Source organism: Ranitomeya imitator, chromosome 1 (assembly GCF_032444005.1).
Source record: "Ranitomeya imitator isolate aRanImi1 chromosome 1, aRanImi1.pri, whole genome shotgun sequence".
NCBI classification, from domain to species: Eukaryota; Metazoa; Chordata; class Amphibia; order Anura; family Dendrobatidae; genus Ranitomeya; species Ranitomeya imitator.
Genome location: NC_091282.1, coordinates 12,221,365 through 12,246,256, shown reverse-complemented (window position 1 = coordinate 12,246,256; position 24,892 = coordinate 12,221,365). Strand labels below are relative to the sequence as shown.

Sequence of the window (24,892 nt, the reverse complement as noted above, 5' to 3'; positions counted from 1 at the left end):
ATTAGGGTTAGGGGTGTGTTGGAGTTAGAGTTTTAGTTAGAATTGAGGGGTTTCCACTGCTTAGGCACATCAGGTGATCTCCAAATGCAACATGGCACCACCATTGATTCCAGCCAATTTTACATTCAAAAAGTCAAATGGCGCTCCCTCCCTTCTGAGCTCTGCCATGTGCCCAAACAGTGGTTTACCCCCACACGTGTAACAACCCTGCCGGCATCACTGCATGGCCTCCCATCCCCCACCTGCCTTACACACCAACTTACTAACTACTCCGGGCCATGCTGTGAGTTCTGTCTTTTTCCGGCTCCATGCTGTGTGCCTCATGTCTCCTGCCTGCTCTGTGCATGCTTCCTGGCTGTGTGCATAGGGGGGCGCTGGCAATTCCTGATTCTTATTGAGACTTTGTGCACCTTCCTAAGGTGTCCTCTGCCAATTGCCAAGAGGCCTCAGGTACTTAAGGCATCCCCACCCATTAGAGCAGGGGTCCCCAACTCCAGTCCTCAAGGCCCACCAACATGTCATGTTTTCAGGATTTCCTTAGTCTTGCCCAGGTAATAATTGCATCACCTGTGCAATGCAGAGGAAATCCTGAAAACATGACCTGTTGGTGGGCCTTGAGGACTGGAGTTGGGGACCCCTGCATTAGAGGGTGCCTGAGCAACTGTCTTCCTCAGTTAGTGTCTTGCTACTGAGCTGCCAGGTCCTTTCCTGTCTCAGCTACCCAGTGGGGCTTTGTACCCTGGTCTGAATCCTTGTCTTTGTGGCTTGTCCCGTTCCTGTCCCTGTCTGTACCCTGGTCTATATCTGTTCCTGTTTTTTCCTTGTCTGTTTGCCTTTCCCACTCAGCTGTGAGTAACCTTGTGTCCTCTCCCTCCTGCTCTGCTCACCGCAACCTGTGGTTCTGCGCCTTCCTGCTCTGCTTGCCTCAAACCTGCGGTTCTGCTCTGTTCTGCTCTGCCCGCCGCAACCTGTGGCTCTGCGACTTTCTGCTCTGCTCGCTGCAACCTGTGGCTCTGTGCCTTTCTGCACTTGGCTCTGGCTCCAGCGGTTTTGCACTTGGCTCCGCCTCCAGCAGTTTTGCACTTGGCTCCGCCTCCAGCGGTTCTGCTCTTTGCTCCGCCTCCTTCAGCTCTGCTTAGCTCTGCCTCCTACGTTTCTGCTCTTAGCTCTGCTTCCTGTGGTTCTGCTCTTAGCTCCGCCTCCTACGTTTCTGCTCTTAGCTCCACCTCTTGTGGTTCTGCTTTGCATCCGCTCTTTGTGGTCCTGCTCTACTTCCGTTCTGCTACCTGTGGGTCAGGTTCCTATCTGTTCCAATATACCCTCCTGTCTGAACAGGTCTGAACCTGTTTCCATAAACGTGCCTGTATTCTGGTACCTACCTAGTCAGTACCTGTCCTGCCAGAGTACCAGCCGTGTCTGCCTGCCTGTGTCTCGGCCGTGCCCGCTGAATTCAGTCTGTGTCTCCACAGATGGATCCAGGAGGAGAAATCCACCAGAGAGATGTCCCCGTCCTCTGTGTCCCCAGGACTGTCCGGAGGAGAATCACAACATCCCGGAGGATCATCAGGTAGACGACACTGAAGCCCCCACAACATCTGACCATGAAGTGATGGGACCTGAGCTCATCTTACATTTTTCTTTTTAGGGTGAAGATCTGATTGACATTAAGGTTGAGATTATACATGGAGCACAAGAGGCGATCGCGATATGGGCCGATCAGCAGGGTGAGGAGGGGAGACTGTCATGTCTGTTCTGTGGTCACCCTACTACTACTCTCATCATCTCATAATCACATGACACAATCTATTCCATCACTGTGTGTCTCCACAGATGGATCCATGAGGAGAAATCCACCAGAGAGATGTCCCCGTCCTCTGTGTCCCCAGGACTGTCCGGAGGAGAATCACAACATCCCGGAGGATCATCAGGTAGACGGTGCTGAGCCCTGTACCGGATCTGTATATGGGGGGACATTTCTGATCGAGGTCATAGATGTCACAGATTTTGGTGGTTTCTTGTATTGTGCTGATTGTTACATCTGATATATCAGGAGGAAGATCCGACTAACAATAAAGTGAAGGAGGAGACAGAAGAAGAAGCGATGACGAGAGAGGATCAGCCGTGTGTGAGTGACGGGAAGGAGGAGATTCCAGGAGATGTTTCCACAGGTATGTAATAATGACCATTGTGTGGAGTCTCCGCTGCAGTGAAGCTTTATCCACTGCTCACATCACAGCAGCAGCGTCCGGTGACGGCGCGTCTGCTGCTGTAGAGTCCGGCGGTGCACCGATGAATGATGGATCCGCCTTCACACCTCTTCTTAATGATTTAGGAAGCACAGATTTAGTTTTCCTTTACCTTTGTGAATATTTCTTCCATCCTTTCTGTCCATATTTTTCTTACACAAGTCCCGTGCTGCCATATAAATGACTGAGCTTGTGTTCCAGGTTATGAATCTCCCCGTCCTATGGATCTCGGTGATGTAGCAGCCTCTGCCTGGTGCTGACGAGTGACGACACAAGTCACATGTAGAGTCGTCCTACCTGTCCCCTCTGTTTGCCTCCTACACTGAGGCCGATGTTCTGGTCCCTCCACATCCAGGCCGGCCGCCCAGTGGCATGAAGAGCCCTGTGGTAAGTCAGGAAGTGCCGTGCTATGGAGGTGTGGGTCAGACATACGGCTGTCATCCCTCTGCCACTATGGAGGCCATCTTGGCTGTAGGAGAACCAGAACACCAGTCTCATTCGGAGGCAAGCGGAGGACACCAGGTAGGTGACATTACATGACAAATGTTTAGTCCCTCCTCTGTGGAGAATTGCTTTATCATAAGTGATTCCGAGCTTGTATCTAGAAACAACTGCGGTGGCCACATTTAAGGCCCCGTCACACTAGACGATATCGCTAGCGATCCGTGACGTTGCAGCGTCCTCGCTAGCGATATCGTCCAGTGTGACAGGCAGCAGCGATCAGGCCCCTGCTGTGATGTCGCTGGTCGGGGAAGAAAGGCCAGAACTTTATTTCATCGCTGGATCTCCCGCTGACATCGCTGAATCGGTGTGTGTGACACCGATTCAGCGATGTCTTCGCTGGTAACCAGGGTAAACATCGGGTTACTAAGCGCAGGGCCGCGCTTAGTAACCCGATGTTTACCCTGGTTACCATCGTTAAAGTAAAAAAACAACCACTACATACTTACCTACCGCTGTCTGTCCTCGGCGCTCTGCTTCTCTGGTCTGGCTGTGAGCGCCGGGCAGCCGGAAAGCAGAGCGGTGACGTCACCGCTCTGCTTTCCGGCCGCTGTGCTCACAGCCAGACCAGAGAAGCAGAACGCCGAGGACAGACAGCGGTAGGTAAGTATGTAGTGGTTGTTTTTTTACTTTAACGATGGTAACCAGGGTAAACATCGGGTTACTAAGCGCGGCCCTGCGCTTAGTAACCCGATGTTTACCCTGGTTACCGGCATCGTTGGTCGCTGGAGAACTGTCTGTGTGACAACTCTCCAGCGACCAAACAGCGACGCTGCAGTGATCCGGATCGTTGTCGGTATCGCTGCAGCGTCGCTATGTGTGACGGTACATTTAGAGTTCTCGTTATCTGATAATCATGTTGGGTCAATCAACATATAAACATGGAGACAAAGTACTGCCCTGTGCTGGCGGCCTTCACCATACACTGAATATATCCCCTGTCAGCAATATTTATGGGCAATATTGTAATATGGATAGATTCACGATATGGAGAAGAGTATTGGGCCGCCTGCGTTAATCGTTGCATTCTGACTTATTGCTCATTGGTGTATAACGTCCAACCCCGTTGCCCCAAAGTATATAACGTCCAGCCCAATGCCCAGCCCCCGCCCTAACGATATATAACATCCAGCCCCGTTTTCCTCTCGTGTATAACTTCGAGCCCAACTTCCCCCCCCCCCCCCCCGGTGTATAATATTTTTATTTATTTTTACTCATTTATATAGCGCCATTAATTCCACATTGCTTTACACACATTATCATCACTGTCCCCGTTGGGGCTCACAATCTACATTCCCTATCAGCATGGCTTTGGAATGTGGGAGGAAACCGGAGAACCCGGAGGAAACCCACGCAAACACGGGGAGAACATACAACCTCCTTGCAGGATATTGTCCTTGGTGGAATTTGAACCCAGGACCCCAGCGCTCCAAGGCTGCTGTGCTAACCACTGCGCCTCCGTGCCCCCCTACATCCAGCCCCGTTGGTCCCTGGTGTGTAACATGCAGCCCTGTTGCCCCCGCCATATAACGTATGGCTTCTCGCTATATATTGGTTCCAATGGCGACTGACAGGTAAATAGAGCCTGGAGGGGCGCACTGAGGGGTGATATGTGCAGGACAGGCCAGATATTAGAAATGATTAGAAAATAAATGATGTGTGCACTTTACTATAAGACCAATGTAGTGATTTTGGGATCGGCCCTTTAGAAGAACCTTCACTCCCGGTCTAGAAATCGTCGCTAACGTGAATAAATAATTCTCCATCCAATGGCAAAATACATGAATTCCCAAAAGAAGGTTTTCTTATCGACCTTCTGAAAACTTTTTTTTTTCTTTTACCCATAAATAGGATGAAATTATTTTGTACATTTACCCCCTTTACCCCCGAGGGTGGTTTGCACGTTAATGACCGGGCCAATTTTTACAATTCTGACCACTGTCCCTTTATGAGGTTATAACTCTGGAACGCTTCAACGGATCCCGGTGATTCTGACATTGTTTTCTCGTGACATATTGTACTTCATGATAGTGGTAAAAATTATTTGATATTACTTGAGTTTATTTGTGAACAAAAAACGGAAATTTTGTGAAAATTTAGAAAATTTCGCAATTTTCCAACTTTGAATTTTTATGCAATTAAATCACAGAGATATGTCACACAAAATACTTAATAAGTAACATTTCCCACATGTCTACTTTACATCAGCACAATTTTGGAACCAAAATTTTTTTTTGTTAGGGAGTTATAAGGGTTAAAAGTTGACCAGCAATTTCTCATTTTTACAACACCATTTTTTTTAGGGACCACATCTCATTTGAAGTCACTTTGAGGGGTCTATATGATAGAAAATACCCAAGTGTGAGACCATTCTAAAAACTGCACCCCTCAAGGTGCGCAAAACCACATTCAGGAAGTTTATTAACTCTTCAGGTGTTTCACAGGAATTTTTGGAATGTTTAAAAAAAAATGAACACTTCACTTTTTTTTCACAGAAAATTTACTTCAGATCCAATTTATTTTATTTTACCAAGAGTAACAGGAGAAAATGGACCCCAAAAATTGTTATACAATTTGTCCTGAGTACGCCGATACCCCATATGTGGGGATAAACCACTGTTTTGGCGCATGGCAGAGCTCAGAAGGGAAGGTGCACCGTTTGACTTTTCAATGCAAAATTAGCTAGAATTGAGATCGGACGCCATGTCGCGTTTGGAGAGCCACTGATGTGCCTAAACATTGAAACCCCCCACAAGTGACACCATTTTGGAAAGTAGACCCCCTAAGGAACTTATCTAGATGTGTGGTGAGCACTTTGAACCCCCAAGTGCTTCACAGAAGTTTAAAATGTAGAGCCGTAAAAACTAAAAAAATCCTTTTTTTTCCACAAAAATGATCTTTTAGCCCCCAGTTTTGTATTTTCCCAAGGGTATCTGGAGAAATTGGACCCGAAAAGTTGTTGTGCAATTTGTCTTGAGTACGCAGATACCCAATATGTGGGAGAAAACTACTGTTTGGGCGCATGGCAGAGCTCGGAAGGGAAGAATTGGGGTTTTGAAATGCAGACTTTGATGGAATGGTCTGCGGGCGTCACGTTGCGTTTGGAGAGCCCCTGATGTACCTAAACAGTAGAAACCCCCCACAAGTGACCCCATATTGGAAACTAGACCCCCCAAGGAACTTATCTAGATGTGTGGTGAGCACTTTGAACCCCCAAGTGTTTCACTAAAGTTTATAACGCAGAGCCGTGAAAATAAAAAATCTTGTTTTTCCACAAAAAAGATTTTTTAGCCCCCAGTTTTGTATTTTCCCAAGGGTAACAGGAGAAATTGGACTCCAAAAGTTGTTGTCCAATTTGTCTTGAGTACGCTGATACCCCATATGTTGGGGTATACCCCTGTTTGGGCGCACGGGAGAGCTCGGAAGGGAAGGAGCGCCGTTTTACTTTTTCAACGCAGAATTGTATGGATTGAGATTGGACGCCATGTCGCGTTTGGAGAGCCCCTGATGTGCCTGAACAGTGGAAACCCCCCAATTATAACTGAAACCCTAATCCAAACACACCCTTAACCCAACCGTAAACGTAATCCTAACCCTAACTTTAACCCTAATGGGAAAATGGAAATAAATACATTTTTTTTAAATTATTTTTCCCTAACTAAGGGGGTGATGAAGGGGGGTTTGATTTACTTTTATAGCGGGTTTTTTAGCGGATTTTTATGATTGGCAGCTGTCACACACTGAAATATTTTTTTCGTTACCACATTTTGAGAGCTATAATTTTTCCATATTTTGGTCCACAGAGTCATGTGAGGTCTTATTTTTTGCGGGACGAGTTGACTTTTTATTGGTAACATTTTCGGGCATGTGACATTTTTTTGATCGCTTTTTATTCCGACTTTTGTTAGGCAGACTGAACAAAACCAGCAATTCATGAATTTCTTTTGGGGGAGGCGTTTATGTCGTTCCACGTTTGGTAAAATGGATAAATCAGTTTTATTCTTCGGGTCAGTACGATTACAGCGATATCTCATTTATATCTTTTTTTATGTTTTGGCACTTTTATACGATAAAAACTATTGTATATAAAAAATAATTATTTTTGCATCGCTTTATTCTGAGGACTATAACTTTTTTATTTTTTCGCTGATGATGCTGTATGGCGGCTCGTTTTTTGCGTGACAAGATGACGTTTTTGGAGGTACCATGGTTATTTATATCCGTCTTTTTGATTGCGTGTTATTCCACTTTTTGTTCGGCGGTATGATGATAAATCATTGTTTTTTGGATTTTGTTTTTTTTTATGGTGTTCACTGAAAGGGTTAACTAGTGGGATAGTATTACAGGTCGGGTCGTTACGGACCTGGCGATACTAAATATGTGTACTTTTATTTTTTTCCTTTTATTTACATAAAGAAATGTATTTATTGGAACAATATATATATTTTTTTTATTTAGGTTTTTTTTTTTTTTTTATACACATGTAAATATATATTTTTTTTTTACTTTGTCCCTGGGTAGGACATAATGGTAAAGTGTCAGATCGCTGATCTGACACTTTGCAATGCACTGTGTCAGATCAGCGATCTGACAGGCACTGCAGGAGGCTTGTCGGCGCCTGCCTGAGAGATAGCGGGTAAGACGGGAGTGGACCAGGTGTTCCAGGAGTTTAGAGATGAAGGGAAGATTAGAGACAGGTCTATAGTTAGCGGCACAGTTTTGGTCGAGGGATGGTTTTTAAAGTAATGGATGTATTATGGCGTGCTTAAATGAGGAGGGAAAAATACCAGAAGCGAGAGAGGTTGAATATTTTTGTTAGATGAGTGATGACAGCAGGGGTAAGGAACTGGAGGAGATGTGACGGAATAGGGTCACTGGTGCAAGTGGTTGGGCGCGAAGATGCAAGGAGCCTGATTACTTCTTGTGTGACTGGTTCAAAGTCAGAGAGTGACCTAGATGCAGTGGGGGAGGGAGGACAGTGCATGGTATGAAGGGATTGGGAGATAATTTCCTGTCGGATATGGTCATTTTTTTCTTTGAAATAATTGGCCAGATTGTCAGCGTGGATATCCGTGGTTGGGGCCTGCACTCTTGGGTTGAATAGGGAGTGAAACGTGTCAGAGACGTTTCGGATTATTGGACAGGGAGGTGATGAGGGTGTTGAAATAGGTTTGTTTGGAGAGGTGAAGGGCAGAGTTGTATGTTTTAAGCAAAAACTTATAATGGATGAAATCTTATGTTGATGATTATGGCTTACAGCCAATGAAAACCCAAAAGTCATTATCTCAGTTTATTAGAATAATTAACAAAAACACCTGCAAAGGCTCCTAAGTGTTTATAAAGGTCCCTTAGTCTGTTTCAGTAGCTCCACAATCATGGAGAAGACTATCCGAGCATATTATTGGGAATTTGAGTGGGAGGAAAAAGTGGTAGAAAAAGGTGCACAAGCAACCGGGATAACCACAGGCTTGAAAGGATTGTTTTTTTTAAATCAGATATTTTTAATTGAACCATAAATATTGCACATAAACAATAAAAGGAATACTTTGTTATCAGCAATATACCAGTGTACAATACTTGTTTTTTTAAAAAAAGGAAAACATATTTAGTCCCAAACCAAACTCCCACCCCCCTTCCCCCCCCTCTAGAGACCTGTCAAGAGTCGACCCCCCCTACTTTGTCATATATAAAAGTACAAGAAAAGGAAGATGATTTGTCAATAAACCTCCCAATGGAGCACAAGGTCTTTTAAATCACATTGATTCAAGCCACGGGTTCCACAGCCTGTCAAAGAGGTCCGCCTTGCTCCTCCTAACGTAGATACTCCTCTCCAAAGCAATGATATGGTCCACTTGCTTCATAAAGTCTCTCCTTGTTGGTGGCTCTTCTCTAATCCAGAATTTGGCAATCAACTTTCACGCGATAAATAACAGTCTGGCAATAACCACTTTATACATCTTATCAGTTATGATCTCCTCAACATAGCCCAAAACACATACCAGGGGATCACGCGGCACAGTGCAACCATATGCCAGTCCCACTTTATTCAGCACCACCACCCAGAAGGAGGACAACCTGGGGCACTGCCATAACATATGAAGGATGCCCGCATCGGACTGCGAGCATCTGGGGCATTCTGAACTAGATCTCAATCCGGCTTTGAATAACATATCCGGAGTTCTATATGCCCTATGAATAACAAATAATTGTGATAGCCTCCCAGGCTCGCTCATTGATATTTTGGGCACATAGTCCAGTACTGATTCCCAATGATCATTATCAATTGCCCCAAGGTCCGCCTCCCATTTCGCCCTTGCTCTAATAGGGTGTTCCTCCAAGAAAGAGAACAAAAGGAATTCGTATATTCCCGAGATCACCCCCTTCGTGCCACCCCCTACAAGGATAAAATCTAGCATTAGGTCCACCTGTATTTCAACGGGTCCTCTCCTACACTGTGCCCGATGCGCATGTGAAAGACGGCGGTATTGAAACAACTCAGAGTCCGGTAGTAAAAACTCCTCCTGCAATGCCTCAAAGTCTCTAATTCTGCCCTGATGTAGAATCTGGCCCATCCGAGAGATGCCTGCCTCCCTCCAATTATGAAATCCCTCCATCTGTCTAAACTCCTGTAGGACACAGTTATTCCAAATGGGTGAGAATCTAGTGAGTGCGTGCACACCCCTAATCCCCTTAACTTTGTCCCAAACCTTATGGATGAGCCTAATAGTACAAAATTTAGAGCCCTTCTCTCGGAAATGTCCCCCCTCCAGACCCTCACTCAACACCTTCGTCCCAATCAGTGATCTCAGGCTGCAAGGTGCCCGCGTCCCACCTACCACATCTCCCCATCCCTTGAAATGCTGGCACTGTGAAGCCAAAAAATACAACCACGGATTAGGCAATGCCACCCCTCCCTCCGTCTTTGGTCTCTGTAGAGTTTCCTGTTTAAATCTGGGGCTCTTTCCACCCCAAATCAGTTCCCCAAACAAAGATCTAATCCTCCGAAACCTATTCTGCGATATCCATATAGGGGAGTTGTGCAGCACATAAAGTAGTTGTGGCATCACAATCATCTTTATCAAGTTTATCCTGCCGATTACTGATAAATGTAACTTCCTCCACGCCTGGACCTTAGTACGTATCCTCCGCAGAAGAGGTGCCAAATTCAGTTCCTCAAAGCTAGTCAAAGGGAGAGTGATCTGAATCCCCAGGTATTTAAATTTATCAACTAGCTTCAACCTTGTAGAAGAAACCTCCCCACCACCGTCCCCGCTATCCCCATCTATCAACATCATATTCGATTTGTCCCAATTGATCCTTAGGCCCGAGTAACTACCAAATTCCTCAATAATGGCTTCCGTCTTAATCAGGGTCTCCTCAGAATCCTCCAAGAATAGCAGAATATCATCAGCGTACAACGCTACTTTTTCCTCTGCCTCCCCGTATATAAAACCCCTCACCTCCCGGGAACCTCTGATCTTCGCAGCAAGGGGTTCCACCGCCAACGCAAAGAGCAGCGGGGACAAAGGGCAGCCCTGTCTAGTACCTCTAGACAACGAAAAGGTCTCAGAGAGAGCGTTATTCACTCTAATTTTGGCTACCGGAGAAGAGTACAACAGCTGCACCCATGAAATAAATTTAGGTCCAAACCCCATTCGTTCCAGTACTGACCACAAATAGCTCCACTCCACGCAATCAAAAGCCTTATGGGCGTCTAAGGATACCACAACCCGTCTTCCGACATTGTCAGAGGGGATTTGCAAATTTAAAAATAACCTTCTCAGATTGAGTGCCGTTGATTTGTTGGGCATAAAGCCTGACTGATCCGGGTGAACCAGTCTGTCAATCACCCTGGATAACCTATTTGCCAGAGCTTTTGCCAGAATCTTGATGTCGGCCGTCAAAAGTGAGATTGGTCTATAGGATTCTGGTAGTTGTGGGTCCTTATCGGCCTTAGGTATAACGACCACAATAGCCTCTCTCATTGATGAAGGTAGCTCCCCTCTTTCCAGTGAACTATTATACACCTCCGACAATCTGGCCAACAATGTTTCTTTCAGTACCTTGTACACCTCGGCTGGAATACCGTCCGCCCCCGGAGCCTTACCCCCAGCAACCCCCGCCAAAGCAGCTCCCAATTCTTCCTCCCCAATCGGCTCCTCCAACAACTCACATTCTTCTCTGCTCAACCTAGGCAGGTCAATCCCCTCCAAGTAACCCATCATGTCCTCAGCCCCCCTCTCCACACTAGAAGTATATAGTTTATCATAGAATTTCCCAAACACTTCCAGAATCTGCTCCCCCCGAGTAGCCAATGTTCCATCCTCCCTCTTAATGGAGTAGACGTGCGAGGAATCCCTTTGTGCGGATGCCACTACCGACAGTAAATGCCCCACCTTTTCCCCCTCCGAATAGAAAGATGCTCTTTGAAAAGCCCGCAATCTCTCCGCCTTTCTCAGATACAATTGATTGACCTCCTGTTGAGCCTTCCTCATCCGACTCTGAGACTCCCTAGAGCAATGGGCCCCCAATGCCGCCTCAGCTTCCTTCAGTTCCTCCAGGACAGCTTGATCCTGTGTTCTAGTCCTAGTCTTGTGTCGTGATATGTCCCGAAACAAAATACCCCTCAAATACGCCTTCATAGTGTCCCATACTACATGGCATTCCGCACTACCCTCATTGATCTTAAAGAACTCCTCTATCTCAGCCCCCACCCTTTCCATGTCCAGGAGTTGTAGCCAGGAGGGGTGAACCTTCCATCCCATCTTCCGTGACCCAACCTGTTCTGATAGCTTTAATGAGACCCGCACCGGACTATGATCTGATAGAATCCTAGGATTATATTCCACCCCACTTAGTAATTCGTTCATCCCATCATTACCCAAGGCGACATCGATTCGAGACATAGAACCGTACGTGGTCGAGTAGCAAGAATAAGAATATGTGCTAAAATTGCGAACCCGCCATAAGTCAATCCAGCCTATTTCTCTAAGATAGTTCCCAAAAGGGGTGCCATTCCCATCCCCGCGTAGCGGAGCGTGATTACTCTTATCCCAATGGTCATCAGCAATGTTGTTCACATCTCCCACCACCAAAAAGGGAACCCCGACCCACCCTCTCATATGCTCCAAAATCTCTTGAATTTTCTTGCCAGAATACGGCGGGGGTATATATAGTGAAACAATGCAAATCAAGCGGTTAAAAATTTTACACACTAAAAAAACATACTGACCATCCTTATCAATTTTTACTTCAATTTCCTCAAATGGAGTACTTGTATGGACCAAAACAGACACCCCCCTTGCATAATTAGAGAACGTCGAGTGATATGCCCTGCGCACCCATTTTTTCTGTAACATATCAACTTTTTCCTCAACTAAATGAGTTTCTTGCAGGCATATCACCGAGGGCCTCTGTTTCAATAGGTACTGGAATATTGCCGCCCGCTTAGTGGCATCTGCTAGCCCCCTAACATTCCAACTTATAATATTAACATTCCCTCCCATTTCCTTAAAGAAAGATATAAGATGAGAGTCACCTCTCCCAGGTCTCCACCAATGCCCTCCTCCCCCCCACCCTAACAACTAAACCAACCTTCCCCATCTGGAATTCAAAATAACTCAGATACTCCGAACTTTCTTTCTCTATATGAGAATTGAGGGCACTTGATATACCCTAGAGCTAGTTCCTTTACCGTCCATCTCTCCCCCACCCACCGCGACCAATATGAACTATTCATTGCGCCGCCGAACACAATACTGTAATCGTTAGGTATAATTAGGCCAACTTCAACAGTAACATTCAAACAGAGCCCCTCCCCCAAAGAGAGGCAGATCCAGTAGAGTTATAGATCTTCAGAATCAGTCTCAACGGTTCCGATCAGTGCCAATTTTCTTGGCATTGGTGTCCAGCCATTGCGTCGCCTCCTCCGGATTTTGAAAAAATTGAACACGATCCATCGCCACCACCCAGAGCTTGGCTGGGTAGAGCATTGAATATTTTAGGTCCAGTTCACGGAGCCGTCGCTTGACTTCACCAAACTTCATTCTAAGTTTCTGCACCGATGCCGAGTAATCCGGATAAATGGAGATCCGACTTCCGTTTATGCTCAGGCCATCACTCAGCCTAGCCTTCCTCAGTAGAGTTTCCCGATCCCGGTAGTCCAAAATTTTTGCCAATATAGCTCGAGGGGCAGATCCAGGCGGCAGAGGACGAGTGGGGACCCGATGAGCCCTCTCCACCGAGAAATGGTTGGTAAGGTCTGCTCCTCCCACCGAGTTCTTAAGCCATGCCTCAATATATTCAGTGGGGTTGTTTCCCTCCACCTTCTCCGGCACCCCGATTATTCTTAAATTGTTTCTCCGGGATCGATTTTCCAAATCATCTGTCTTAAATTCTAACTCTGCGATTCGTTGAATATATTTCTTTTCTCTTTTTAACAGTTCGTTTGTCTGGTCCTCCACACTGCCCACACGCTCCTCCACCACCTCCACTCTTTTTTCCACTTTGCGCATAGCAGAATTAAGGGACTTCATTTCAACTGTGAGATCATCCACCCTTAGGTTCAGCGCAGCCAAAGCAGATTTGCAGTGTATAACGACAGAGAAAATGTCCTGCAGTGTTGGTTCCCCCGTACTTGGCTGCTGCACTTCATTAGAATCATTGGTCTGCACAGGGCTATCAGCAGGTGTCACATTTTCTGCACTGTGCACTCCCTGCGCCCTCCCTGGGGAACGCTGCACCTCCACTTCACTGGCCCTGACTTCCCCTCCACCTTTCTGCCTCATCAGGGCTTCCACCTCATCAAGTCCTTCTGGACCCAACAGCAGGGCTCCCCCCTCCTCCGTACGGGCAAAGCGCTCCAGCCGGGCTATTACCTCCAGCCTCCGGCGGTATGAAACGCTGGCTCTGGCCGCCTCCTCCTCAGCCACGGCGCCATCTTGAATTTTCGCGCCGGCTGCTGGCGCCACCTGCTTGCGGCGCGGCATCTCTGCTTCTCACCGCTCGTTAACAGCGGTGCTTTCTCCCCCTCGCCGGGTACTTGCGGGACCTCTCTGGCCGGTTTTTGGCGTTCGGCGGCGCCTTCAAAGGCCACTTTTCAGAGCGGTGCGGGGAGAGAGATCAGCCGCACGTCCGCTCACATTCCTCGCTAGCCCACACCCTTGAAAGGATTGTTAAGAAAAGGCCATTCAGTAAAGTGGGGGAGATTCACAAGGAGCGGACGGCTGCTGGAGTCATTGCTTCACCACACACAGATGTGTCCAGGACATGGGCTACAAGTGTCACATTCCTTGTGTCCGGCCGCTCATGACCAATAGACAACGCCAGAAGCGTCTTACCTGGGCCAAGGAGAAAAAGAATCGGACTGTTGTCAGTGCTCCAAGGTGTTGTCTTCAGATGAAAGTAAGTTTTGAATTTAATTTGGAAATCCAGGTCCCAGAGTCTGGAGGACGAGTGGAGAGGCCACAATCCAAGCTGCTGGAGGTCTAGTGTGAATTCTCCACAATCAGTGATGGTTTGGGGAGCCATGTCATCTGCTGGTGTAGGTCCACTGTGTTTTATCAAGACCAAAGTCAGCGCTGCCGGGGGCTTGGCTTAACACTCCATGTGAGCAGACTGCTTTCAGGACTCCTGTTGTAATCCTTTCCTAATTTTGTCTGGTTAAAAGTGCCTCCAGAGTACCAGTACTGCCCTATACCAGTTGCAGAAGGTCGCAGGAACCGACTCTGACGTACGGTATTATTGAGGACTGCAGAAATGGTGAGAAAAAAGGCAGAGGGACGCGGGAACGGGGAGCCAGGTCCATGACGGCGCCGACAGTGTGGAGGAAGTGGAGAAATCCGGTGCAGCTAATGGAGCATACATAAAGCGGCTTGAGATTGCTGCTAAACTTGAAAGATTTGCGTGGGTGGACGGAGGAGCACAGGTGATGGCCGAAGTGGGTGAGGAGGAGACCGGGGAGAAACTGGATGGAGAGGATCTGGAGGACTATGCAGCACAGGATTGGCCAGAGGGAGAGGAGAGAAGGCAGGAAAGCGTGATGCAGGAGACTTCTGAGGAGCCCGTAGTAGGGGAGCCCACAATCAGAGACATATATGATCTGATTAAGTTTTGCAAAACTGCACTAACTACCCTTACAAAGAGAGTGGACGGTATAAAGGAGGAAATGAGCAATACGAAGGCAGCCATTATCAAGGCTGATACCAGAGTGGGGGTAGTGGAAGAAAGAGTGAGCACACTGGAGGACCAACTTTCTAATGCAGATATCCCACATTCAGTGCCTGCAGCGGTGTGCCATTCTGGCTGATAAAAATGACATTTTAGAAAACCTCTCCAGGTGGAATAATGTGCGGTTGGTGGGCATCCCTGAAAAGGCAGAAGGGACTGGTCCTACAGCATTTGTTGAGGACTGGCTCCGCAATAAAATAGGTGCTGATAATCTGACCAAGCGGTTTGCAGTGGAGAGAGCACACTGCGTCCCCATGAGGCCCCTCTCTCCGGGTTCCTCCCCCCATACCATCCTGGCCAGGATCCTTAACTATAGGGATAGAGGCATTATCCTACGGAAGGCAAGAATGGCTAAGGATATGAGTATTAAGTACCAAACAGTGTCCATATACCTCGACTACTCGGCTGAGGTTCAGAGGCAAAGAACACGGTATGGTGGGGTGAAGAAAAGGTTAAGAGATATCTGGAACTGGCGTACTCTTCTTTGTATCCTGCTAAGCTCAGGGTTGTGGCCCTGGGATCTGCTCATTTTTTTCCAACTCCGGAGGAGGCCACCAAGTGGCTGGACTTGACCGAGAAAAGGTTCAGCGCTAGTAAAGGAAGGGAGAAGTGAGAAGACACGCTGAGAGACTTGGCGGGCCGTATACTTGTGAAGGAGGAAAGATGGATGGTTCTGTTATATAGAGGGTTTTTTTATATCCTGCGTTCTAGTTATTATGGACAATGGAGGGACTGTAGACAATAGCACATATAAGCAGAGGAGAAATGGAGGAATTGAAAGTTATTCACGGTTTTGAGTTAACGTTTGTGAGTTTGCTAGGTATAGAGTTACCCACTCTCTGGCTTAGAGGGGAGAAACATATTGGGAGGCTTTGGTAATGGTTTGTTATGTTCATCAATAGTGGGGTGCAGGGGGAGGCCCTTCACGCTATGGGTTGGTTTTAGGGGATTCTTATGAGAAGTATTGTCCACTACGGGATTGGGAATGTATACGCCTAGGGAAATACAGTATGGTGGGTGGTAAGATAAAAATTCTTAATTGGAATGTGAGGGGATTGTCTGATGGATCATGAAGAACAGCGATTATGGACTATATTAGGAAGGAGGGACCGGACGTGATATGCCTTCAATAGACACATTTGATGAAGGAGAAGGTGGAGGTGTTGAAGAGAAGTTGGTTCGGGAGGGCATATCACTCCATGTACTCATATGCCAGGGGGGTCTCGTTGTTGATGGGAGCATCCGCCCCCTTTGAGGAAATTAAAAGCCATGTCAACAGTGAAGGCCAATACGTTTTTGTAATCTGTAAAATTTATGATCAATTGCTATGTATAGTGGCCATGTACATACCACCTCCGTACTCGGAGAGGAAGATCCAGGAGGTGATGGATTTGTACAAAAGGTTTGTGGGACTACCGTTATTAATTATTGGTGATTTTAATAATGTGATGGATGAGGGATGGGATTGGCATAAACGGGGAATAGGAAAAGGCCGGAAATTGACATAATTTGGGAACTATGTGAAAGAGCTTGGAATGGTAGACCTGTGGAGGGTCAGGAATGGGGATGTGGTGTGTTACTTCTGCTACTCGCGATGGATCTCTCTCGCGAATTGATTTGGCGTCAGGTAATGAATTGTTGGCACAATTGATTTGTGGGGTGCAATATCTTCCGAGAGTGATCTTGGACCATAAACCTCTGGAGCTGTTTATTAATAAGGCGGGGGGAGGTCTGGACAGGGGAATGGGTGGAGGCTCCATCCACTATGGCTGGAACATATTAATATGGAAGCAATAAAGGGGGAGTTAGACGAATATTGGCAGATCAATGAAGGTAGTGCTGACAGGCGAGTGGTGTGGGATGCCATGAAGGCATATTTGAGAAATTCTGTTTTGAAAAATTTCTAGATGTAAGTCTAAAACTAGATCGGAAGACAGGGCAGTGATGGAGGCTTTATAAAGGGCGGAAAGGGAACCGATAGCGAACCCATCAGTGGAGAGGTAACACAGGCTCAAGGAATCTCAGGAGGGAGTCAACATACTATAAAGAGAGTAGAGGAAAAAAGCTTTCCAGAAGGCACAATTCTACGGTGAGTGGTGGCAGCACAGAGGGACTCCTCATTTGCATACAAGCTGAAGACGGAAGAGGGGATGGAGGTGGTGGATACGGAGGATATCCTGGAAGATTTTAGACGATTTTATGAGCAAGTATATACTTCTGAGTTAGGTGCCTCATCAGCAGAAATGGAAGGGTTTCTTGTGGCGGCAGGACTCCCTTGGATTGCAGAGTGACAGGAGGAGACTGGAAGAGCCTGTAACAGAGGAGGAGATTGAAACAGCTATAATGTCTGACAAATAATAGGGCTCCGGGGCAGATGGACTCCCGGGTGAGATCTATAAACGGTTGGTTGAGATGGTAGCACCTAGACTAAAGGCAGTCTTCGAGGAAGCTTTGGAGTGTGGAGCACTGCCGTTGTCCATGAGGGAGGCTGTGGTAGTGCTCATCCCTAAGGAAGGTAGAGACCCAAGGTTAGCGGAGTCCTACAGGCCCATTTCGCTGCTGACGGCAGATGTAAAAATGATGGCCAAAATTATAGCCAACCAATTAACGAGTGTGGTGCGCAAGATCTTGTCCACTCTGATCAATCCGGAGTTATGCCGAACAGGTCTACAGCAATAAACATACGTAACATAGTAACATAGTTAGTAAGGCCGAAAAAAGACATTTGTCCATCCAGTTCAGCCTATATTCCATCATAATAAATCCCCAGATCTACGTCCTTCTACAGAACCTAATAATTGTATGATACAATATTGTTCTGCTCCAGGAAGACATCCAGGCCTCTCTTGAATCCCTCGACTGAGTTCGCCATCACCACCTCCTCAGGCAAGCAATTCCAGATTCTCACCGCCCTAACAGTAAAGAATCCTCTTCTATGTTGGTGGAAAAACCTTCTCTCCTCCAGACGCAAAGAATGCCCCCTTGTGCCCGTCACCTTCCTTGGTATAAACAGATCCTCAGCGAGATATTTGTATTGTCCCCTTATATACTTATACATGGTTATTAGATCGCCCTTCAGTCGTCTTTTTTCTAGACTAAATAATCCTAATTTCGCTAATCTGGGTATTGTAGTTCTCCCATCCCCTTTATTAATTTTGTTGCCCTCCTTTGTACTCTCTCTAGTTCCATTATATCCTTCCTGAGCACCGGTGCCCAAAACTGGACACAGTACTCCATGTGCGGTCTAACTAGGGATTTGTACAGAGGCAGTATAATGCTCTCATCATGTGTATCCAGACCTCTTTTAATGCACCCCATGATCCTGTTTGCCTTGGCAGCTGCTGCCTGGCACTGGCTGCTCCAGGTAAGTTTATCATTAACTAGGATCCCCAAGTCCTTCTCCCTGTCAGATTTACCCAGTGGTTTCCCGTTCAGTGTGTAATGGTGATATTGATTCCTTCTTCCCATGTGTATAACCTTACATTTATCATTGTTAAACCTCATCTGCCACCTTTCAGCCCAAGTTTCCAACTTATCCAGATCCATCTGTAGCAGAATACTATCTTCTCTTGTATTAACTGCTTTACATAGTTTTGTATCATCTGCAAATATCGATATTTTACTGTGTAAACCTTCTACCAGATCATTAATGAATATGTTGAAGAGAACAGGTCCCAATACCGACCCCTGCGGTACCCCACTGGTCACAGCGACCCAGTTAGAGACTATACCATTTATAACCACCCTCTGCTTTCTATCACTAAGCCAGTTACTAACCCATTTACACACATTTTCCCCCAGACCAAGCATTCTCATTTTGTGTACCAACCTCTTGTGCGGCACGGTATCAAACACTTTGGAAAAATCGAGATATACCACGTCCAATGACTCACCGTGGTCCAGCCTATAGCTTACCTCTTCATAAAAACTGATTAGATTGGTTTGACAGGAGCGATTTCTCATAAACCCATGCTGATATGGAGATAAACAGTTATTCTCATTGAGATAATCCAGAATAACATCCCTCAGAAACCCTTCAAATATTTTACCAACAATAGAGGTTAGACTTACTGGCCTATAATTTCCAGGTTCACTTTTAGAGCCCTTTTTGAATATTGGCACCACATTTGCTATGCGCCAGTCCTGCGGAACAGACCCTGTCGCTATAGAGTCACTAAAAATAAGAAATAATGGTTTATCTATTACATTACTTAGTTCTCTTAGTACTCGTGGGTGTATGCCATCCGGACCCGGAGATTTATCTATTTTAATCTTATTTAGCCGGTTTCGCACCTCTTCTTGGGTAAGATTGGTGACCCTTAATATAGGGTTTTCATTGTTTCTTGGGATTTCACCTAGCATTTCATTTTCCACCGTGAATACCGTGGACTCTTCCTTAATTAACGTAGACTCTTCCTTAATCTGCAGCTGCTGTTGGATAATGAGGGTTGTAGGGTGGTAGTGTCATTGGATGCACGTCAAGCATTAGACAGTATTGAATGGAGCTATCTTTGGAAGGTGTTGGAGTGCTTGGGATTTGGACCAACCGTCATATCATGGAGGCGGCTGTTGTACACATCCCCAACTGCTAGGGTCAGGGTTAATGGACAGACATCCAGACAATTCGCTCTTCACAGGGGGACCAGACAGGGGTGTCCACTGTCTCCTCTACTTTTTGTGTTGGCAGTGGAGCCCTTGTCGCAGACAATTAGAAAGGCAGCCCCGGTCAGGGGGTTTAAATATGGGACATTGAGGAAAAAATAGCTTTATGCGCAGATGATGTGCTGCTTTTCCTGGAAGACCCTGATGAATCCTTGCGGGGTGTGATGAGCATCCTTGGGAGATTTGAGGCTATGTCAGGCCTGGTAATTAATTGGAAGAAATCCAACATTCTAGCTGTGAACGGTAGTGGTGAAGACTTTAGGATAGAGGGGAATGGTAGTAGGTTGGCGATTGTGCGGCAGTCAAAGTACCTGGGCATTCAGGTATCGCTCCCACTCTCGAGCTATATAGACCTGAATCTGATCCGGCTATTGGGTAAGTTCAGAAGCAAAGTGGGGGCGTGATGTAGATTACATCTATCAGTAGCAGGAAGTACAAATCTGATTAAAATGGTGCTGATTCCCCAGGTGTTGTACGTGCTGCACAATGCCCCCATATGGTTACCTAAACTGTGGTTCCGTACAATCAATTCTATATGTAGAGATCTTCTGTGGGGGGGAAAAAACAACTGAGGATTAGACTGGAAATATTACAGAGGCCCAAAAATGAGGGTGGCTGGCACTCCTGAGCCCGTGAATTTATTATCTAGCAGCTCAGGGCCAACAGCTGAGGGGATGGAGAGAGACAGAGTGCACTGGTTCGGTAGGGCGGATATTGACTTGGGTACTGGGGAGAGACTTATTGGTTCAAGGACTGGAGGCAGGAAGTTTTAGTAAACTGGGACTGTCGTGCCCCACGCTAGCCCTGGTACACAAGGTGTGGGAGAGATTAAAAGGATTAGGCGAGTGGAGGCCCTGACTAACTATTCCCCTATATGGCAAAATGGGGGAATTTAAAAACTGGACGAGGAAAGGAATTCAATACATGGCCCAATTACAGGACTCGCAAGGACTAGTGACTTTTGAGGAACTGCAGGAGGAATATGAGTTACCTGAGATCTGTAGATTCCAGTATAGACAGCTCTGTCACGCTTACATAGCGCAGAGTAAGACGGTTTCTATGAGGGACCAAAAATACATATTGGTGGACTATGTGTGTAGTGATGGGGGAACAAAAGAGGTTATGTCAGGTATTTATAAAGACTTAATGCACACCTTTTTAATCAATTACCCGATCAAGGCTAAAGAGAAGTGGGAAGACGAATTGGGACCGATAGAAGAGGATAAGTGGGAGGCGATTATGGAATACATACCCCGATTGTCACTGAGTGAGCCAGGTAGACTCTCACAAATATATGTGCTCCATAGAGTGTACAGGACCTGAAAGACTATACAGGGCAGGACTGAGAAAGACTCCTGGATGCCCTCGTTGTCAGGCTGATGGGGCCGGGATCTTACATATGTTGTGGCGGTGCTCCAGACTGGACTCATACTGGATAGCGGTTATTAGCACTATACAGGGAGTGTATGACTGTAGAATTGAGAGGGATCCTGTGGTTTGTATTTTAGGTTATGTGGAGGGGATTCAGATTCAAAATCAGTTCAAATTGACGATAGCTAGGTTGTTATACGTTGCACGCAAATTAATAGCCAGGCATTGGATAAATGAAGAACCGCCGACGCTACGAGAATTTTTTAGACTTTATTGTAAATATGGAAAAAGGTATTTATTAGTTACGAGCGAACGTGCTCGCCACTACTCGTTATTCGCCTGAGTATCGGTGTACTCGCCGAGCACCGAGCATTTCCGGGATTATTCGGCGGTAACTGGTGTCTCCACCCAGAATTTAGAGACCCAATCATGGTGCAGGGATTTTCTGCCAGGCGATGAAACGCGGCAGCCATCTTTGTTGTGGTCGTGCAGTGAATGGCTGGGCCGCACAGCATCATCCCGAGTATAAGAGACCAGGCGCCGTTCCAGATTCAGCAAGGGCTGCTGCCGGGATAGGGTCAGAATCGTGGTTTTAGAGTTAGTGTAGGTCTGCAACTGTTAATTCCACAACCAACAGTCTTTTTTAGAGCTAATTCGTGGGTCCCGAGATTGCAGTGCTAGGCAGGCAGGACACAACATATCCACATCAGTGCAAGGCCTGCAGGCTCTGTATGTGCGTCCATTGCTCCCACTGCATCCCTCCCAAAGATCCATAACTGCCTGCTGCTGCTTAGTTACTATATATCTAGCTGCAGTTTTCTTTTTTTTTTAAATTCACCAAAAAAAAACAAATAAATGTATACAGTCTGTTATGTAAGACTGAGGCCTGGTGTATCTGTTTAATAACCATAGTTTTGCAGGCATACGTAGTATAGTTCTGTGTGCTAGCCTTGTTCTACTCTTTGTTTCTGTTTGTTTTTTTATAAATTCACCAAAAAGCAAAAAAACACATTAATACAGTCTGTTAACTCAGACTGAGTCCTGGTGTATCTGTTTTTAAAAAAATCGAATTTCCGCAGCCATACGTAGCATAGTTCTATGTGGTAGCCATGTGCCACTCTTTTTTTTGTTTTGTTTGTTTTAAATTCACCAAAAAACAAAAAAGGCCTCATATCAGCGTGCTCCAAGTTTGGGCATTTTAGGCCAGTTTTCCACTGTTTTTGTTGTCTGTTACTCTACCTATATACAGCACTATTTTGCATTTAAAAAAAATACAGGCCATATATTTGGCATGTGTGGTATCGCTGTCAGATGTCTGATGCATTTGTGGCCTACAAATTGTGGAAATTCAGGCCTACATTCTGCTGTATTTGCTGTCTGGTACCCTATTTCGGTACACTATTTTAGTTTAAAAAATTAGAAATTACAGGCCAAACTTTTTCCCAAACATTGCACTCCTTGTGAGAGTCCCCCATGCCTCAGGGCCAGGGCGATGGGATGGTCTGGGAAAACTCTCCCCGAACTTTGCCAGTGTTCTACTGCCTCTGCTGGATTGGGGTTGTCTCTCTCACCTGTACTCCTTACTTGGCCAACGAACTGTGACTTCTTCTGCCAGCGTTTTCAGATGGGAATTTTTTAAATAATTCAGCAAGAAGGGCCCTATGGTCCTCCAACATTGTAGTACACCTGTCTTCCTCTGGAATAAGCGATATAAAGTTCTCCTTGTAGCATGGGTCTATAAGTGTCAATAATCAGTATTGCCTGTCACCCAAAATTTTGAGAACGCGAGAGTGATGGGAAAGGCAGCTTAACATAAACTCAGCCATGCGTGCAAGACTGCAAAAAGTCGATACTTCCGTGTCCTCACCAAGAGGACAACTGACCATGGTCTCCTCTCCTCCTTGTCCTCAGGCCTCCACGACTTTCGACAAACCCCAGTAATATCATTGTAAATACATCATTGTAAATACATTCCCCTGTAGTTTTCTCCTTCGCCTCATTGGGGGACACAGCCCGTGGGTGTATGCTGCTGCCACTAGGAGGCTGACACTAAGTGATCCAAAGAAAGTTAGCTCCTCCCCTGCAGTATACCCCCTCCTGCTGGCTCTCAGCTCCTCCCCTGCAGTATACACCCTCCTGCTGGCTCTCAGCTCCTCCCCTGCAGTATACACCCTCCTGCTGGCTCTCAGCTCCTCCCCTGCAGTATACACCCTCCTGCTGGCTCTCAGCTCCTCCCCTGCAGTATACACCCTCCTGCTGGCTCTCGGCTCCTCCCCTGCAGTATACGCTCTCCTGCTGGCTCTCGGCTCCTCCCCTGCAGTATACACCCTCCTGCTGGCTCTCAGCTCCTCCCCTGCAGTATACACCCTCCTGCCGGCTCTCAGCTCCTCCCCTGCAGTATACACCCTCCTGCCGGCTCTCAGCTCCTCCCCTGCAGTGTACACCCTCCTGCTGGCTCTCAGCTCCTCCCCTGCAGTATACACCCTCCTGCCGGCTCTCAGCTCCTCCCCTGCAGTATACACCCTCCTGCCGGCTCTCAGCTCCTCCGCTGCAGTATACACCCTCCTGCTGGCTCTCGGCTCCTCCCCTGCAGTATACGCTCTCCTGCTGGCTCTCGGCTCCTCCCCTGCAGTATACACCCTCCTGCTGGCTCTCAGCTCCTCCCCTGCAGTATACACCCTCCTGCTGTCTCTCAGCTCCTCCCCTGCAGTATACACCCTCCTGCTGGCTCTCGGCTCCTCCCCTGCAGTATACTCCCTCCTGCTGGCTCTCGGCTCCTCCCCTGCAGTATACACCCTCCTGCTGGCTCTCGGCTCCTCCCCTGCAGTATACACCCTCCTGCTGGCTCTCGGCTCCTCCCCTGCAGTATACACCCTCCTGCTGGCTCTCGGCTCCTCCCCTGCAGTATACACCCTCCTGCTGGCTCTCGGCTCCTCCCCTGCAGTATACACCCTCCTGCTGGCTCTCGGCTCCTCCCCTGCAGTATACACCCTCCTGCTGGCTCTCGGCTCCTCCCCTGCAGTATACACCCTCCTGCTGGCTCTCAGCTCCTCCCCTGCAGTATACACCTCCTGCTGGCTCTCCGCTCCTCCCCTGCAGTATACACCCTCCTGCTGGCTCTCGGCTCCTCCCCTGCAGTATACACCCTCCTGCTGGCTCTCCGCTCCTCCCCTGCAGTATACACCCTCCTGCTGGCTCTCAGCTCCTCCCCTGCAGTATACACCCTCCTGCTGGCTCTCAGCTCCTCCCCTGCAGTATACACCCTCCTGCTGGCTCTCAGCTAACCAGTCCTTGCTTAGTGTCTGTAGGAGGCACATGGGTCTGTTTCAGACCCCAACGTTTTTATTTTATTGTTTACTTTTCTGTAAATTTTGATTTTTTAATTAACGGAGTGAAGGGGGCGACGGTTCCTTTCAAGGTTCCGATCTCCCCCGAACCATCAACAGGCGAGCACGGCGAGTATACCTCCCCGTACCCTCTCCTGCGACGTGGGAAGCCATGCCTGAGCTCACTTCAGGGGCGACGGTTCCTTTCATGGTCCCGATCTCCCCACACCAGCAGCAGGCGACCACATGGAGTGTCGCCTCCATGTATCCTCTCCTGGAGCCAGGCCTAATGCCGGACAACTGGCCCTGTCCACCCGGACTGAGCTCCGTGGCTGTACAGAGGCCCCTCTCTATGGCGTCCGAGCAGCCCCCACTGTCCCACCAGTGTGAAAGCGGATGGCACAAGGAGGCAGACGGGTCCTCTCCACTCCCCTAACAAAGGATGATGGATTGAGGCTTATCCCTGCACCGTCCACGCTGCTCAGAACAGCGCTGAAACCCACATCCGCGGCGGCTCCATGCTGGGACGCGTACCGATGGTGAGTGGATCCATCTTCA

General features: G+C 47.3%; 1 protein-coding gene across 1 annotated transcript in view; it reads left to right on the top strand.

Annotated features, from left to right (window-relative positions):
- The window catches only part of LOC138657474 (zinc finger protein 585A-like), a 117,560-nt gene that overhangs the window by 7,302 nt on the left and 85,366 nt on the right, over positions 1 to 24,892 (top strand). Inside the window, exons 5-8 of the mRNA XM_069745268.1 lie at positions 1,470 to 1,567; positions 1,646 to 1,724; positions 1,831 to 1,928; positions 2,051 to 2,168. Coding sequence (XP_069601369.1) covers positions 1,470 to 1,567; positions 1,646 to 1,724; positions 1,831 to 1,928; positions 2,051 to 2,168 — 393 coding nt within the window. The remainder of the gene's footprint in view (positions 1 to 1,469; positions 1,568 to 1,645; positions 1,725 to 1,830; positions 1,929 to 2,050; positions 2,169 to 24,892) is intronic.